Source organism: Diprion similis, chromosome 11 (genome assembly GCF_021155765.1).
Source record: "Diprion similis isolate iyDipSimi1 chromosome 11, iyDipSimi1.1, whole genome shotgun sequence".
In the NCBI taxonomy this organism is placed as follows: domain Eukaryota; kingdom Metazoa; phylum Arthropoda; class Insecta; order Hymenoptera; family Diprionidae; genus Diprion; species Diprion similis.
In genome coordinates this window covers 10798227-10817496 of record NC_060115.1, presented here as the reverse complement: position 1 = coordinate 10817496, position 19270 = coordinate 10798227, and the positions used below count along the sequence as shown (strand labels likewise).

The 19270-nt window shown below is 38.0% G+C and overlaps 1 protein-coding gene across 2 annotated transcripts in view; it reads left to right on the top strand.

The window, feature by feature from the left end:
• Positions 1–19270, top strand: part of LOC124412107 (AF4/FMR2 family member lilli) — a 203743-nt gene that overhangs the window by 7384 nt on the left and 177089 nt on the right. Inside the window, exon 2 of one of the 2 annotated variants that reach the window (XM_046891730.1) lies at positions 6707–6995. In XM_046891730.1, coding sequence (XP_046747686.1) covers positions 6934–6995 — 62 coding nt within the window. In that variant the 5' untranslated portion in view covers positions 6707–6933. Of the gene's footprint in view, positions 1–6239; positions 6996–19270 lie in introns of those variants that run through there. The other variant, XM_046891731.1, reaches the window with a different exon arrangement.

Genomic DNA, 19270 nt, shown 5'->3' with positions numbered 1-19270 from the left:
CAGAGAGTTTAGCACTAGATGAATGTTTTTTTGTTAAGTAACTCAAAATGAGTCACGATTGGCAAGTCTAAGTTACATTTCAATAGAAATATACATTATTGTATCGGATGAGTAAATGAGTATCACCGCATTTTGGAATAGAAATAATTAAATTTCATTTATTGTCGACGGAACAGTCAGAATACTTGTCATTTAATAACCGATAATGTTGATTATATCTTTCTAGCTTCTGTAGACAACCTCTTATCTTACCATGAGGAAAACTGCAAAAATTTCTAAAATTTGGAAAACATTCTGAAACGTCAATACTCATGATCTGCAAAATATTAGTTTGGAAATTTCCGTTTCAAGATTCACCATTAAAAATACTTTCAAAATTGCTATATTTATATGTTTATCGTAGGATTTCAATCGGAAAATTGTTACAAGCATGAATATGGTAATTATCTGTAATATAGCAAATTTCGCCTATGACGGCAACAGTGCGATTAGCGACTTTTTACAGCCTTTTACTGCTGCTTACTAATTGTGTAATGAACGGAGTTTTACTGAACCGCATCGGTTTGCTTTCTGGACGCTGGGACGTTCCATAATGGTTACGCGGATAAGAATAAAAATCTCTACAATCAATTTGGACGGCTTAACGGTGGCGTGAAAAATCCAAGTCTCGCTCTTGTAGAGTGTAAATTGCGGTAAACTTCATACGGTTATTACACCTTTCGATGCTCTCATTCCCATGATTTTTAATCACGAGTACAACATTTACTCGTGTAATCCTATTTCTTCCGTTCCACATAGCCATGTTCTGGAAGCCGTACCTGCTTTGATTGAATGCATAATTCAACCAATTTGTGTGCTAGTGTATGTAACGATGAGTGTGAAGACTGCAGTGAGTCGGAGTTACGACACAAACGAACGCGGAAGGTAGACACATTGCATTACGTTATTTTACTTGTTTATTTATTCTTATTTATTCCCTTTACGTTTTGTTGTATATGTCAGCACGTATTCCGATTTTCCCGCGTCGTCGCAGACGTGTGGTAGCATCTCTCCCCCTTCGGTGTAATACTGAAAACATTCCTGATTCTTACTGAATTTGCTTAATAACTTGTCGTTGCTTGTTATCGCGTAATAAATGAGGGCAACGATGCATTCCACTAGTAAGTAGGGGACTTTCTTTTACCGTTGTACCCGCACGCACAAAAGGCTCCACATTTTATTGTACATACTCGTAACTAATCCCGTGTCTGCACGGTTTACCCAACGACATAGATCCTCATACTCACCTCGTTATATTTAATCAAAGCTTAGATACACAGTCTTCAAAGGAAACAATGGAGCACTCAATTTAATTTAGATACTTTTCAAAAACTGTTCGTATCCGTTTTTTTTTTTTCAATTTTGCAATTCTTTCAAATTTTGCAATTCGAACGCGAGTTGTAGATAAACTTTGAAACCTGCGAACGTATAATACATAACTAGTAGTCGTCACTTCGTGTTAAACTAATTGATAGTTCACCAAACTAGGATTATTATTTTGCCCACTAACTGTTCAGCATTTCCGGGGGGAAGGCATTGCTCGCATGGTTACTACACACTGGGTACAACCTGTACGCATATTATGAATCGTAAAGAGCTGGGCAGTTATTCTATAATATCTAAGTTATATAAGAAACTTCTACGGCCTTCGAGTTCCTATATACCTCAGGATCTGTCAAGTGTGCAGATATTTGGAAAAATCTTGATGTAAAGATGGACTGAAATTTAAGTTTGAAACGTATAATTGAACTGTGGCTTTCAAATTTCTCTTATGTATTTTATATTCACGCTAATTACTTTAGATCCAATTAAGTACAATGCTCTTCAGAATCTGCGTCTCAAACACGCAACAAATCTCAACACGCAAAAACTCCGAACAAATATGTTACATACCTAACAAATAACTTAATAAAATTGATAGAATGGAAGAAAATATACTTTTGGTGTAAAGAACTGTTAGAACGATATCATCTCTCAGCAATTGTTCTAACAAAAATTATGAAATTACCAAGCATCAAAATTAGGGATTTTCGAATTTCGTTTTGTGATGAACGAAATTGTTGTAATGCGATTCAACACGAGTAACATTCGGTGTATTTTACCCATTATTTCGGTTGTCTAATACATTCGTACCAACTATATAAATATGCGACTACTGCACGTCACGTCCCCATTTGTTTAATTTAAACAATTATTTAGTTATAATAAATGCATATCAAAAATTAGTGGTCTTGAGATTGAATACTTAGATACGAACTACAGTAATTAAGAAGATTCTTTTATAATTGAGCAGCGCCGCAACTACTGGTCAATGAGAACAGTAGGTGAACAGTGCGTAACTGTAAAGTCACGTGTGTATTGCATGCGTGTATCTACGAATTTACTTTGAAGATATGTGCGATTTATGTACATCCGTCATGGTTTTGAGACGCGGTCGAAGATAGGAGAAGGTTGATAATGCACACAGAGGAATATTCGTTCTGTATATAATTAATTTACCGCAGCAATATACAAACATCTATACGTCTATCCACGTGGCGCAGTTGGTGCGTCTATACCAACAAACGAATTGTTGATTAGTCATGAAAAACCAGTATTTCTATGTATACAGACAATGATGACTTTTTGTGAAAAGAACCGGTGAAATCGCTTGGACTTTCCACGGAGCTATATTGCTATTTAAACTGCATGTAAGTTTCAATATAATTTTGTGAATTGTATTCGGTTGAAAGTTTTCATCACGCCGTGGACCCAGGCTGGCGATGGCTCTCCAAAAGTAAATAACGCCATCCTCTGAGCCGGCGTGAGGCTGCCCTTATATTATGCCAAACTCGTCCTTGAATTCATATTTGCTTTTGTGTTTCTCGTGATTGCTTATATTGCAGCTATTGTCGGAGGATTTGATTTCAGAAAATTCTGGATAATATATAATAATATAAATTATCTGTCCCTTTAATCAAGTAATGTAACCCACCACTAATAACATTTTTCAACAAACGAAATAACTGCATGGTCTTTAATCGTATACATTCATTCAAAAGCAAATCACTTCGTTGCTTCCCATAGGGGACCACCTGACTCGGGAATCGCAAAAAAATATATACACACTGCATAAACAAAATTTATCTCTCGAACAAGAGCGACGAAACTTTCGATTAGCAATTATTATGCGTGATTCGTTAACATATTCAAATTACCAGGAACTAATGCATAATTTGCGCATGTATATTACTCGAGTGGTTTAAAAGGAAAACAACTTCTTCTTTGCAGTATCAATGAAAAGTCTGAAAATCGAACGATTTTCGGACGGTTCGAACCATTGTTCGTTTCACAGACTTTATTTGTCACGCTATAACAAAGTGTTACTTTTTTGTGTTACATAACTTATAAAATGTGTTATGATCTGTATACTTTGTTTAATTGTCCAAGTTAATTTATTGAATACTCAGTGTGTTATACCGTAACAAGACCTAGGTACTCAGTTCCGAAAGCTATATAGAGATTATTGAGCAGAAATTTCTATTACAGTTGTTGATTATTTGGAATAGTTGACTAACGTTTTCGTGATAGTAAATATACATTTTTTATTCCTATCTTCCATCTCGACCGTACTAAACTTTCTTCGATAATAAGCAATATCGCATAATTTCAAACCGGTTGTGTCAGAATTACATTATTTTTGTTGTATATTCACAGAATAATTTTACTCCTTTGAGATAAAAAAAAGACTGAAAACAAATGGAATAAGTCCGTGCACGAAAAACAGAGTTAATCATTATGGTAATAGTATATTGTGTCACAAGTGCGGAAAGTAGCAGAACCGCAAAAGCGAATGCAGCATAATCCAACGCGAGCGGGGTGGGGGATAAAACTTGGAAGGGTTAATATTTCGAATGGCCGATATATCGAAACTTCAAACATGTGAAAATAAAATAACAAAAGACGAATTGTTCGAAACCTTCCTTTTTGAAATTGTCACTGATTATTAGTTATTCTAATCAGTGACACTTTCGAAAAATTCATCTTTCGATATTCTATTTTCGCATGTTTGAAATTTCAAAATATTATCCCTTCTAACTTTTGATTCCCATCAACCTGGCGCTGTAATCACACTGGTCGGAAATCGCCCACTTTCCGCACTCCTAACTCGTAACACAATATACTAATTATCGTTCCTTCTAAGTACGGGGTGAACTTTGCATCGCTATCATTTCCTCGCTCACAACAGTACAATACGGTCAAGGGACCGGCTAATTTCTCGAGCAAAGTATTTACTGTTTGTAAATCAAGCCTAGTATCTGACCCGGTGGAAGCTAATCTAACCCCAATACCCCGACACTCAGGGCCTTAGAAGACATCCCAAGCGGCAGGCACCCAGAGGTGGCGATCAACAAGAATAAAATTCGCCCCGGGTGATTTGTTGGCGAACTGCGCACGGGGTGATGCGCGAGGTGCGCGCGCGCTCTCGTGCGGCGATGGATGACACCTGTGGCTCGATCCGCGATCAGTCCCGCGACGACAGTCCACGCGCGACAATATTGTTGCTTAAATATCGCACGTGACACCCGACGACATTGTTGGCCAGTACCTATTGTGTAGGCGGGTTGAAGGGACGAGAAAAGGCGACCTTGACTCGGCACGTCACGGACATTCGACACTTCGCAACCGAGAAACGTATCTCGGTCGCCTGTCTTCATTCGGAATCGAACTACTGATATGCCTCGTTCGACGTACGCAACTACATGCGCAACGAGAGCCGATCAATCGGCCTCTGCGGCCTGCATCGAACAACGAGTATCCGCATGTTGTGAATCTTGTTGATGAGGTGACCGATCCGCTTCCTTAATCGCTCGCAAAACATCCGAGTTTCGCCCGTTTACCCAAGTCGCACCGAGGTGCGAGAAACCTCCATATTGCGCGACACCCGGCGACCGTGTAACACTGATTGCAGTTTAAAATTACGCGGGGACGAACTCTGATGGGAACAGTTTAAAAACCAGTGTGTCTCTCTCTGACTCGCCAACTTCTGCTCTCTCTCTCTCTTTCTTACTCTCGCACGTATATACATCTTCTTTGCGTGCGGAGCGAGGTGTCAGCCCCTCGGGTTTCGCGGTGTCACGGTTCGAGATCGTGCAAGTTCTAGAAAGTCGCGAGTGCAAACGAATACGCACATGCATACATACCTAGGCACACACAGTAGGATTGCAACGTCCGGCAAACAAGACTACCTAAAGACTGAGAAGTGGCAAATAAAGAGGAGAAAAAGTATCGTCGAGCGTTGGGTACAGCGATTAGACGACGATACAAACACACTCGCATCTCGTTTATAAGTAAATCTGATATATCGGTTGACGACTCGCCGCCCCAGCGCAGCGCCGAGGTGAAAATCAGCGCGTGTGGACGATAAACGGCGTCGAAAAGAGCTGCTCTCCCAACTTACTCCCATGCAACGTCGAGGAGGTCGTCGATGATCGGCGAGGGGCGGGAGTATCGCAAAGACGAACGTCGCGTTGACAAGTTAGCGTTCTTTCCTGCCGACGGAGGGAGGTGATCGCGCGCCGTCGGCTCTGCTCGCGGTAGTTGCATTCACGTACATACACGTACAACCGCTCACACACGCGCACCTAATACGCATACATTATTTACGCATTCCGAGTCGTGAATTCCGGAGCCACACGTTTTCTTCGATAAGTAGAACGCGTTACGGTATTACAGAGCGTTTTCCCCATCGACGTTTCGGAAAAAGAGACTCATCGTTAGAGCCAAAGCAGACACGGACTCTCAATACTCGAGCCAATTATTACGATCTTCGATTCACCACCACTCGTGGAAATCGCAGTTTCTCTCGGGCGCAGTGGAGAAAAGAAGCGCCGGCAGGGGGGGGGAGGAGAGGGTGGGAAACGTCGACACGGCATTTTTCTTCATTACCCACTGTGCCATCGCAATTTCGGCGACGTCCGACCTTCGTAGCCTCGTTTTTCTATCTCCGTCTCAACGGTCTCAACTTGCAGGCGGCGCGGCGCGCGCGTCGTTAACGGTTAACCACGATCGAACCCCTCCCCTCTCCTTTCCTTACCCCACCCTCAGCTGAGGCTACTCCAAGAGTACACACAATATCTCTATTCGTCGCATAGTAAAGGCACGCGGCGTTCGTTTCGGCGTGTGTGTGTGTGTCTATGTTAGTGTGTCGCGCGCGCCTACGCGTGAGCAAGTAAATCTTCTCCGTTGACATCCCTCTATATACTCCTTGCGAAACGGAAGAAGCAAAAGAAGAAGAAAGGATATGGAAAAAGGAGAAACAGTTTCGTCGTGTCGTTACTCTGACATTCGTACTTGCCTCGCTTCGTGTCACGTGGTCAATAGTGAGAGCTTGTATTCGGGCCGAGGTATCGAACTCGAAACAAAACGCTAACGCAGTACGACTCGGCAGTTACGTGCTCTATGCGTTTCGATATCGATACGCATTTACCGTCGTTATGTTGTTATACTTGCGTTCGAAAATTGAATTCTTCCCGCGCTGACGGGGGCGACGCTGCGAAGAACAATTGCTAACCAAAATGACGATCACGGATAAACAAAGTGCAAGTTTGTTGTGAGTTTACGATTATATGTTATAATATAGAGATATCCCACGTGTACTATACGTCGAGTACCTACGATATATTAGCGTGCGAAAAAAGTGCTTCACGTTGACAGCGAAAGAAGTTGGTTAAGAAAATCGTGTCGCGAGACGTATACGTGCGCAGCAGTGTAGAACTTATATATACCATATGTATATGTATATGTATATGTAACGGTGGATGAAAAGCTAATACCCTGAATTAAAATAGTGATGCAGTGCCGTATCATCGCGTGTGCACAGTGCTTCGTGCCTATTCCTTGGATTACTTGAAGATGTCTTCGTCGGTGGGATATTATGACGATAGGAATCCGCTCCTCAAAGGCACCTTATCAAGGTGAGTTTTAACACTTCTTCATCTCGGTAAGCCCCTCGCTTTGCTCTACTTATTTGGGTGTGTGAAGCATCTTGTTGTTAGTTATACATTTATTTTCGAGATCACGCGTCGTCGTTTCTATCCTCTTGCTCGCTAATCCGTGACCGTTGCTGCCCGCTGTGTTGCCGTCGGTTACGCCAGCCTTTCGCAAGGCCGTGCTGCACAGGCATTACCAAGTATTAAAACTTTTTGCGAAAGATACGTTATACTCGACTCTCTGTGTTTACATACTTCAAACTTCCTTCTACCTGTGTGTGTGTGTGTGTGTGTGTGTCGCGCGCATAAATGTGTGGCGCAAAGCGCAAGCGTATAATTTGTCCCGTTAAAAATCGCCTGTTCGTTTCTCACAATATGTCTACTACGTAGTCTCGTAATAATTATATTCTATGTACATCCGCGATATCTAGCTTCTCAAAACTAGCGAAGGAAAGTATCGCGCGGACCGGATGCGTTACGGCCGCGAACACGAAGTTACTTTCGAATATTTGACTACACGTCTAGCTTGTAATATGCCCCGTTTATCCAGTCTGACTGTCTCGCCGAATCCAGATTCGCAAAGTGTCGATTTGTTTGCTTCTTATTCGGTAGTTTATAATTTTAGCATATCGAAAATATTAACGTATAATTGATATTATTAGCAGTGTCATGTACTAACTGCTTCATAATTTATCAAAAACGTAAACTCTCGTGTTGTTAAATTAAATGCTTGCATCTCTATAAAGATTCATAATGAAAGTTTCTTTCTTCTTGAAACTGAAGAAAACTCTCACCGTCTTATTCTCTAAGAACACTTATATCATATCGTTTAGAAATTAATTTTCTCATTTTCCACATTGCGCAATACATCACTTACCTGCGTTAATAATTTCTTCACGTTTAGTTAATCGGTGAATATATAAATAATCAGAAAAATATGTTCCCATATGCATTCGCAAAAACAGTTTTAGTATCAAGTGTTACAAGTAAACAACCGACGAGTCGTCTGTCATATTAAAAACCTAACGTGCTTGGAATTTCTTTCGTTTAGCCTGCAAAAGTTTGGATTTTCATTTCATTTTCTGAGGCTGGAAAATAACCGCGTGCATGTTGAGTACCGAAAAGAAGTTTACGTTGTTGCAACGTAGCTTTGAGTGGTGATCTCTGCGTGTTATAATAGACTAATAGAGCGTTGTAGGAAGGATGCAGCAGCATCAGCAGCAGCAGCAGCAGCGATTGCATCGTTCGTTCGTTCGCGGCGTTACTCGAAGCGGCACAAACGTCGTTATACCTGTTTAATAAATCGCGTTATGGATGCCTGTATTGTTATTGTTATTATTATACAGGTATCTACAACGCGACGCCGTTTCGAGCAGCAAGAATTTAGCAATAGTAGGTCAACTTCGACTACTTTCGCGGTGGCGGTTGGCCTTTAACGATATTTCACGAAGGAAATGAATCGACTCGGCCGCCCCTCTTCGCAAATCGCGCAAATTCTCACCGGTTTATTATCGTTACGCGCGAACTAAACCTCGATGACGAAGGCGAAGGCGTAATGACCGTTCTACTATACGAATTTGGCCTGGTATTATGGGTATATGTATATTATAATCTGGAACAGGGACGGAGAAAAAAAAATGTGTAACAATGACAAAATGAAGAAAAAAGCATCGACAAGAACAATCACACATAGAGATCGTGCGGTTATTACACGTGTACCTATTATACACAATATACACGATATATGTATGCCTATGCATTGGCTGTTTCGAATCGTCCTTTATTAAGTTGACATGCGGCCCGCGACGACGAAGGTCGCTGTTCTCTACCCATACAAGCCCAGTTGCATTTATATTGTGTCTATACGTTGGATAAAATCTGCTTAAAAACGTTCCCCAGGCAAAACTAGATTCCCCTCAAGGTCACGCGGTTCCGCCACACGTTTTTCTCTCTCAATCCAGTTTTTAAAACTCCCGCCGCCCGCGGCACTCTGTTGGACTTTATACTTTATCACTCATACATTTAACGATTTTATTATTACTTTCTATTCTTCTTTATTCCTAACGAAATGATGTTAAATTTTTACTTCCGTTATCGCATCGTCAAATTTAATAACAATAAAAAAAAAAAATAAAAAAAATTGATTCTACGTAGTTAATTGATGGTAAGAAAAAAAATTAAATTCACGAATATACATATATCTTATAAAGTGAACATGCATTCCTGGCTTTATCGTATTTTGGACATAGTGTGCAAAATACGATATTGTGGATATACTGTCAGGTACAGCTATATATATACATATATAATACATTCGATACGTATATGAGTATAGCCGGCTGGTAGCTCGGAGGGGGGGGGGGGGGGGGGGCAACCGATCGATACTTTCCTCCGCACCCGCCGCAATCGACGCCATATTTGTTTACCTCGATGCCATGCGACTGGCGGATCACGTGGTTAAATAGGCCAAGTTTAATACATACATGAAGCGAATTTATGTACACCTAGCAGTAGCAGAGACAATCGCCGCTTCGATTTATATCATATATATACATACATATATATTAATAATTATGTAGCGTTTATTGGCAGCTCCAGGGCCGAATATATTTTCATCGTAAAACAGACTTAATTACTTGAGAATAACGAAGTGCTGCAGCTGATAAAATTTTGTATGCATGCAATACGTTGAGTTCTGTTTTCGTAAACTTTTTATAATAAAGAATCTTACGATACCCAGTTGGGGAAGAGAGAATGTCGTCATGAAAAAAAAGTTGCCACATGAAAGATCTGAAATCAGATTACCGAAGGAGGTTTTTTTAATATCGTAATAGAATCGCGTAGATTATGTAAAACAACCATTTCCGTCATATTGACGGAAATCTTTCGTTCGGAAGTGTAGAGAAGAAACTTCCCTTTGAGAGTATTTCAAGAAATTTTGTTCTTGCGATTTCAACTAGATTGTTTTCTTTTCTTTTAGTCTGTTATGTTTTACATATTTTACAAGTTATTCTTTCGTCTCTACTCTTTCTAATTAACGAAAATTACAAAAATCTTTTGTCCTTCACCGTCTCTTGACGAACATTACCTTCAAAATGTTGTAATCTTGGCCTTTGGCAATCCCGCATTTTCTGCATGACCTACACCGTTGCTCTAGGTTGGTTGAATAGCTTCTTCTTAACTACATTTTTTTATCATCTTTCTAAACGGAAAGAAAACGACGAAAATAAATTTACGTCTACATTTATATGTTTTATTTTGATAATTTTTAGTAGCAACGCACATGATCGTACAGTAGATCATAATTATGTAATGATTTATACGCGAAAATTATATCAATGGCAATATTGACCTTCTTTTCTTGCTGTTTACATTAAGATATTCCGGTGAGTCTGATTCGCTGAAAGGTCTGAGAAATGTCTGGAAAATTAAGCACAAGTTTCAAGGTCATTATCACTTTTCTATCGAGTGTATTTTTTCACAAGATTTTACTCACCGTAGCCGATTTTCACAATGTTGGCTCTATTCCAAAATTACAGCTTTGGAAACCACGGTCTAAAATAAACAATTAAATATGCTTCGGAGTTTGCGTATTAGGAGCGGGAGTCGGAATTCGGTTTTTTACACCGAGTCGCACTGGCAATCACATTCGAGTTATACATGTATTAGATTTCTGAATTTCTTTTTCGATTTCTCTTATTAAACATACTTCTAAAAGATTAGTAAAAGTTACAAATCACCGAAAATTTTTGAGAATCTAATATTAATATCTTTTTTTTCTATTTATTGGTTGCTATAAATTTCTGTGCAAGGTTCTGCAATTATACTGATAGCTAAAAATTGCAATGCAATGCTTATATATATATATATATACATCTGACGTCAATTACACTTGTGCCAATTTCTGAACAATAAAATCGAAAAAAGGAGATTATTGTCCCCCAGGGCCGGGCGGACGGCCTGATTGATTGGTTAAAGGGTGCGGCACTGCAGTGGCCTAAATCGCCATCGGGGATGAACCGGTGCAGAATCAATTTTCACATCAAGCGACGACGTTTGTATGTATACAAATTTCACTGGCAGGCTTGTAATATACTCAAACCCTAAACCACGGTTGCGATATTTTTTGTTTTTATTTTCTTTTTTTTACGGTTAATTTATTTCCCACCGAAGGAAATGACCGGCAGATATTTTATGCTTCTTTATCTCATCATCCGGTGATCTATCACGGGAGAATGAAAGAAAAAAACAAACAAAAAAACAAACAAACAAACAAACGCATACTTACTTGGGTTGTAGGTACATAATGAATATCTGCTGAAAAACCGAGTGGAAAAAAGCGCGGAAAACTGTTACGTGGCATGTTTGATAGACAGCATCGGATAGGACAAGAGCGGAGAGAGAATTAGAACGAGAAGTTTTTATCTCGTCAACAATTTAACGACTATTATATATATAGAGTCGTCAAATTGTTGATGAGACACAAGATTAAGGACCGGGCGATCTTATTATTAACCCTTTGTCGTAATAAAGTTAACGGCTAAATAACAATATGAATGGACGAGGTTTATCGATGTCACATGGCATCTTTATGCCATTTCTTACAGCTCTGTGTAAGGATGTGGCTAGATTATATTAATTGCTGAAAGCTTTTTATATATGGAACAATAGCTGTGTGAATTTGGTGCTTTGATATACTTATGAAAAATGTCAGAAAGTCAATTAATCATTACGCGCGAGTTCGAAATTGTATATATAGACTATTTTTTGAATAAAAAATTGATAAAGAAATTCTAGTTTCGTTCCATCGATTCGAGCCAGATTTATTCCCTCGGTTCATTCGTTGGTTAGAATATATAACAAAGTTATATGGACTAATTTTATGTCTTCGAAATTCGTTCGAAAGTGAAAAATATTTTTTCTGTAAATAATTACGTTTAAACCTTTAGTGAAACAGACGTATAGAAACGTACGCTGATGAAAGAAAAGTAAGTTAAGAAACAAATGGATTGTTTCCGATGATGTGAGCATTGAAATATTTCAGCTGCGTTATTGAATTAAAAAATAACAATTAAAAACTTACTAACAAAAGCTAAATATTGTGTATTTTATACTCGCTACGAACTTTCTGTATCGCAGAAATGAAAGTATAAAGTAAGTTTATAATACGAGAGACTCGACACTTTCGCGAAGTGGTATTACGACCCGTATAGCTACGCTACACACACACCTACACACCCAATGTGGAGATATTTCTGTACACACAGTCCCGGCATTAAATGGCTTTGCCAGGCTGCGCCACTCGGCTGCAGTTTACACCGTATGCACGGAACGTGCAACTTCCGCGTGCTGTTTACCGCAAGTGTGAGAGAGACGGAATCCAGCGTTACATGCATGAATTAGCAGCCAGTCGCGGCTCCGCCCGCGAATATTTTCAGATGCTTCTTCTCGAGCTAGGCGAAACTATTAGACACGTAGATAGATATGATTTAGTGATATTTTTTGCAGAGCTCGTCGCGTCGAGACGTTGAAAAATCTTGAACGTAACTTTCTTGGATCTCGAGAATTGTGAGAGGTTAGTCAGGCTAGGCTCGCACACAAGCGAACTGACCAATTGAAGAAACTGAACTGAAAAAAACGCGCCAATTTTTAAACCCAACAATTCAACAAGTGTTTTTTCTATTACAAAAAAATTTTTTTTTTTTTTTTTTTTGTTTGCAAATTATCCGTTGTTTCGAAATTGAAATGAATCAATCCGATTAGATGTAATCCTAGGCAACACATAAATTTAAGTTATTTATTTACATGTTCAAATTTTTTATCTTCAGTCAAACAAAAATCCAGATTTTATCATGACTTACTAGCTCTACTGTCCGAGCAACCTTAACGTTACTAACTTCAGCCTCGGGGTTTATTTCGAGTAGTAGTAAACGACTGGGTAAAACTTGACGCACGCATCATACATTTTCTCACAACCACCCCGCGCTGCACTTCTTCTATATCATTCTCAAGATCGCACGAAGTTCCGAGAAAGTATTCCTCGCGTGCTGCGTCTCTTTGCGGATTTTCACCTCTCCATCGTACGTATACATTTATAAATATGCACATAAAAGAATAAATTGGCGTCAATTTCCCAGTAGTTTACCACATATGTGTAGTATGTACAGTGTACACGTGCACGCAACGCGCACCCAACGACGTATGTACCTACGCATGCGATGTGCAGGAAAATGTCGGTGAACTTTCGGGGTCAAATTACGTTTAAAGACGCGCAGCAGCGGTGGTTGTCTATATATATATATATATATATGTATATATATATATATAGCGTGACGAATGGATAAGGAAAAGATGGGGAACGTGCAGAATTGCCGAGAATTTTTTTTTTTTTTTCCATCCACGAACTCTGTATTGAAGAGCGATTCGATATCCTTTAATCGCATTAGGTGACTTCAGGATCGACGTTTTTAATCACATAATCAAATTTTCTTCTGGCAAATGAATCGTCGAATGAATTACACGTCTCTCATACACAGCGAATTGCTATTCGACTTGAATTCGGCTTCGGCTTAAGGAGACTTAAGGAGGCTTAACGTTATTCATCGTCAGCTACGTTCGTTTAACGAGATGATAAGGTTTGTTCAAACGTTCGTATAATGCTGAATTTATATACTAGGATGGTCCTTGTTTAGGGCTGCGACGAATTTTTTTTCATTTATCCCTCAAGTCGGTTCCAAGTAATTAAAAAACGATGCCCTAGATTTTTTTTTCACATTTTTATCTCAAGTCTAACTCCTGCCTGTAAGAGAGTGGATTTTTTCATTTAACTCTTTGAAGTATACATTTTTACTAGAATGTTACTGAATTCACCTTTCGCTAACAATGAAAAAAATTGAAAATTACGTTGGTTGTAGTATAAAAAAAAAAAACAACTGAAGTATAAAAATAAACGTGGGTTTTAAAACTCAACACTGAAAGTTGATTTGAATTTTATAAATGTTAAAAAACTTTCCAACCATCCAACTAGATCCTTTACTTGCAAAAAAAAGAAAAAAGAAAAAAATCGAATGATTTGGTTAGTAACGATTCGGTTACTCGAATTACTTATTAAAACTCTTCTCACCTCATCTCAAGTTGGAGAGTATAAATCTCGTTGAGATGAACAATTATCTCTGTATTTTTTTCTTATTACTTTTTATACGCGTTTATATCATTTGCATTGTAACTTATTCAGCTTTCCTTCCCAACATTACGGTATAACATTGAATTTTCCCAAGGAGCAATAAAAAGTTTTGAATATCATTAGCGGAGTTCTCTTTTACACTTGTTACTAAAATCAACGTTGATTTAGAGATGATAACTTTTTATCGTTAAAAAGTACGAACAGAACCTGTTTTTAAACTTCGAAATTCATCCTTCAGTATTTTTCGAAGAATTTATATTGTCGACACATTATTCTTTATCAGGTTAACGTCAAATTTATTAAGTAAGGTCTTTGAATAACGTGCTTATTGAATCTATCAAAATAATAATCATTGAAATAAAAGTGTAAAATTAACGCTTCAGCTTAATTTGTATTCATTAGTAGTAAATCCAATCGCAGTGAAACTCTCGAAAATAAACATTTCGCTCAATTTATTTTTCGTTATTTTATTTTCGCATTTTTGAAATTTTCATATATATCAGCCATTCGAAATATTGATCCTTCCAATTTTTGACCCTCATCCCAGAAAACAGCGTAGCGCTGGATTTTGATAGAAAATATTCTCCGCCAGCCTAGATAATAGCTACATGCATCAAAGTCCTACCGATTGTTATTATTAACAACAATAAAACAAGGGCCAATCAACTCAGATTAGTCTCGACGTGTATACATAACTGTATGTTGTTATTATTATCACAGTTGTAGATTTCTGTTTACGAACTTGAATAGGTTTTTCCAAGTTTTTCCAAGTTTTTGCAAACACACGTATTCACGCGTATTTTCAATACCGAAGAACGAAGAACGAAGCGAAATTGGAATTCGATTTAAAAATGTATAATAAGTGTCTTTAAATTAAAAAAAAAAAAAAAAAAAAAAAAAAAAAAAAAAAAAAAAAAAAAAATGATATTTAGAAAACAGCTTCGTCTTCGGATTAAAGGTCACGGAATCGGTATGGGTCCCCCATAACCTACGTTTATACCCCCATTGAATTTAAAAGTGCGTAAAAGTCCCGGTTTGCAATCACCTTCTTTTCGATTACTGCACACATTCATGGACACGTGGCCATAATCTATTATAGCTATTAAACAGTTCATGTGTTTGCACATTTCGATACTAGAAATCCCGTTTCTCTGTAGTTTCAATTTTATGTGTATAATAATTTAAGTTAATCTTTTTCTGCTTTTTTGTAATTTTTTTCCAACTGTTCTTTACCTTCTACTTTTACCAGCGTGAACGCTGAAAATTTAGACAATTTTCGGGAATTTTTGGGCAGAAAAATACTCGATTAAAAGTTTGGGAAAATTTAGAATATATTTGGCTATATTTTACCTATATTACATCATTTTTTTTTATACAAAAATATTGAAATTCAAGCGACTTATGCGCTGCCTTTTGAAGCACCAAAACAAAAAAGTTCCTCCACTGCTGACACGATTTCGGTCGATTGAGTAGCTGAAACCGAAAAAGGAAAATATGTCGTTAAACTGAAAGGTATTTCCTGTACAATGACGTAGGATTTTCGAAAAATATCAAAATCTAACAAAATGGCATTTTTTCAACGCCAAATCGTCAATTTTCATCCTATCAAAAATATCCTACGTCATTGGCAGTGTTAACTTTCATACCGCAGTAAAAAAATTATGAAAGAATAAAACCGTGTATCGAGCTAGGCTGGATTAGATCTTTCCTAGAAACTGACTGTGAGAAATAACTAGGCAGGTGAGAAGCTAGGAGAAAAAAAGTTAACATGGCGGACGAGTATATCTACTCTAAGGCGCACCATCTCGTCATCATTGCTGCATTTCTACGTAGAAATATATATGTACAATGTGTCTATATCTACCGATAGCGCAATTTTTAAATTTCGTATAACTGTATCGAGTATAGAACTGCACTCGTTTCGGTTACAGTTACGCTTAACGGTCACGTCGATTAAATACTGAAGGGTAAACGCACTCGAGGGATAAATAAATATACAATATTCATACACGTATACGCGTTAAATCCGATCAAACGTCAAATTAAACACAGATTTTTCACATCGTTCGTATCAAATTAACGATTTTCAATTCAGGTTGTCTTATTATGAATTTTTTCTACTACATGTAGATATAATGAAACGAAAATAAAATTAAACGGATTATCAGCAATTTATTTTAACACATATCAGAGATGAAAAGACATTTTCAATTCGAAACTGCCTTCTCAAATAAATAAATAAACCTACCACCGATGACGATGATTTTTGGTTACTCGGCACCTGACACAGACTTTCTTACGTTATAATTGTTACAAGCTGTGACTTAAAAATTAATTATACGTACGGTTTGGCTGTCTCAAAACCCCGTACAGTAAAGCTTCAGCCATTGCAACTCACCGGACGAGAAGCTCTCATCCTATTCCACGAGTTATAATAACACCAGTTGTTAATTGCCCGGACAACGGAGCACGTAGTAATCAAGATATATCCGGCTTATGTTACGGCACGATACATGCTATATCTATCCAGTGTAACGTATACCTACCATACTCGACAATTCACAATTATACTTACATATCAACAGCATGATGGCCTTCTTTTATTGACACGGAGATCAACGATAACCTGACAATGCGAACAATTTTGTAAATTTAATTTACAGTTGAACCACCGCTGCACATATTCGTATATGACGTACCCGAAAATTTATCGTTTGCAACACTTACTTTCTGTTCTTTTTGTTTTTCAACCGTAACACTCTGCATCTTTAATAAAAAATACATTTCGAAAAGAGGAATAAGAATAAACGATTAATTATTTCGAGGAAATTTCTGCGTATATATATATATATATATATATATATATCACTTCTGATCAGGGTCAAATCGTTTCGCCGATCCGAATCCAGGATTCCGTGAATAAAAATGTCTTTCGTTCTTCTTTTTATTGTTCATCTTGTTTTTCTGTTTCATCGTCCGACGATCTTTGCTCTTCACGTCAATGATACTGCAGCTGTATGACGCGTTGCGAAAACGTCTCGTTCTTTCACGATCGTTTTCGCAAGTCATGATTATCTTCGTCTTATGCACCCATACACCCATACCTATACGCGCGACTTCTTACATATTCTCGTTGGGTATCATTCCATACAGCATGGCATGGCTTGGCTTGGCTTGGCTTGGCTTGGCCTGGGCCAGCTTCTAGCCAACACTTTCACCCAGCGATTTCTACTGCGCGCTACTAGACGTATCACTATATACACTTGTTAAAGTCGCGGTCGAATTGCTTAGCTCCTCCCGTCACCTGCTGCGCAGTGCGCCTTGTCGCCGTCACCAACGACGAACTGCATGCAGTGTTTGTATCTATGAGCGGCCTTTTTGTTAAGGATCTTTATTCTTTTTCATTCTAATGCAAAATTTTTCTAAGAATATAAGATCAATTTTTATCGTCAGGTAACTCTGGCTGCTCTGTATCTACAGAAATCTTAACTCAATTTTTATAAGCCATCCGTTTTGTAATGTCATTGAACGTTAGTTAGATGTACAAAAGAAATTTATCAAATTTTAACTCTACGCATAGTTTTGATCATAATTTTATCCGCTCGTAGGTCAGGGGTTTGGTTATATGTCAGAGAGAGAGAGAGAGAGAGAGAGAGAGAGAGAGAGAGAGAGGAATGTTTGCTTGTGCGATCTTCGAACTTTGCAAAGCAATTTTTTGATCCCAGTGCATCGTCCTCCAAGTTCGATTATCATCCAAGTATAATAATAAAATTGGTTTGCCTGTAATCTTCGATAAATATGTTCATTCGAGAAAAAAAAATCAAGTTGCTCTTGTGCCGATATTTGTTATTGATATATTTTATCGAACTTGTTAAGGCAAAGAACTCAAGATTACGTTAAGTGCAGTTTAGATATAGAATGACAGTTATTGTTACTGTTTTTTTTTTCGTAATCTTTTTTTATTTCATCTTCCTTTTTCGTTTTCTCACCATGTTTTGAACGCAACGAGATGGAATGGCGCTTTCAGATTTCTACTATCCTTGCGCCGTTGAGGGGCTTTATTATACATGATACAGTGTAAGCACCTTTTATAAATCAAGGAAAATCAGGTTAAATTTTGAGCATTTTTTCGTTGACGTAAGATTTTTTTTTTTTTTCATCAAAAATTCATCGTATATATGGTCCTATGGTAGGTGCATGCCAATCCCTTAAAAGTTAGTGTATGGCGTCCGGTTTTTGGAAACACTAGGTACCTACAGGTGTAGGTAAAAGTTTATCACACTTTCCGGAGCATGAGTTGTGAGAAAAAGCGAATAACGAAGGTGAAATAAAAATCCATTCGATTCCAAATTCGATTACTTTCTTATCTCGCGCATGCTTGCTTTCTCTTCCCTCTTCTTTCACTCGCGAAACTAATCCCAGCGAATCTCTTGTCAGGTAAATACCTAAACCATTGATTTCGTACAGAGAGAACCTAAAGCTACTTGTTGAATTGCCATTTTTCATTGCACACTGAACTCCAACTGCTGTATAACTATCTGTATAATATATAGGGTATTCCACGATTGTCGATCGCGAATACCCATTTTTTGTAATCTGAAAAAATTCTCAAAAATTCAGTGAATGCCGGAAAACAACCACCCCTCCACCCCCACCCCCCTTCCCGCCGTTAAGGAAACGCGGACCGAATTTTTTGTCTTTTTTTTTATCACCTAATTCGGAATTTTTTTTTTTTTAATTTTTAAACTCAAAATTATTTTTACCAACTAGAGTGGCGCGTCATCGAATTGGAGAAACCGAACATTTACAAGTGAATTGACCCTTATTTAATGCCCACGATTTGATCCTGTGTTAATTTTAGGTTTGAAATTAAAAAATGTCGAATTAGGTGATGAAAAGAAAGAAAAAAAAAATTTGGCCCACGTTTTACTTAACGGAGGGGGAGGGGGGGGGGGGGGGTGCTTCGTATCGTTCATTGGATTTATGAGAATTTTTTTAGATTTTCAAAAATAGACATTCGCAATCGACTTGAAACACTTATAAAAAAATAAACGGTTTGATGCAAAAAATTTGAAAA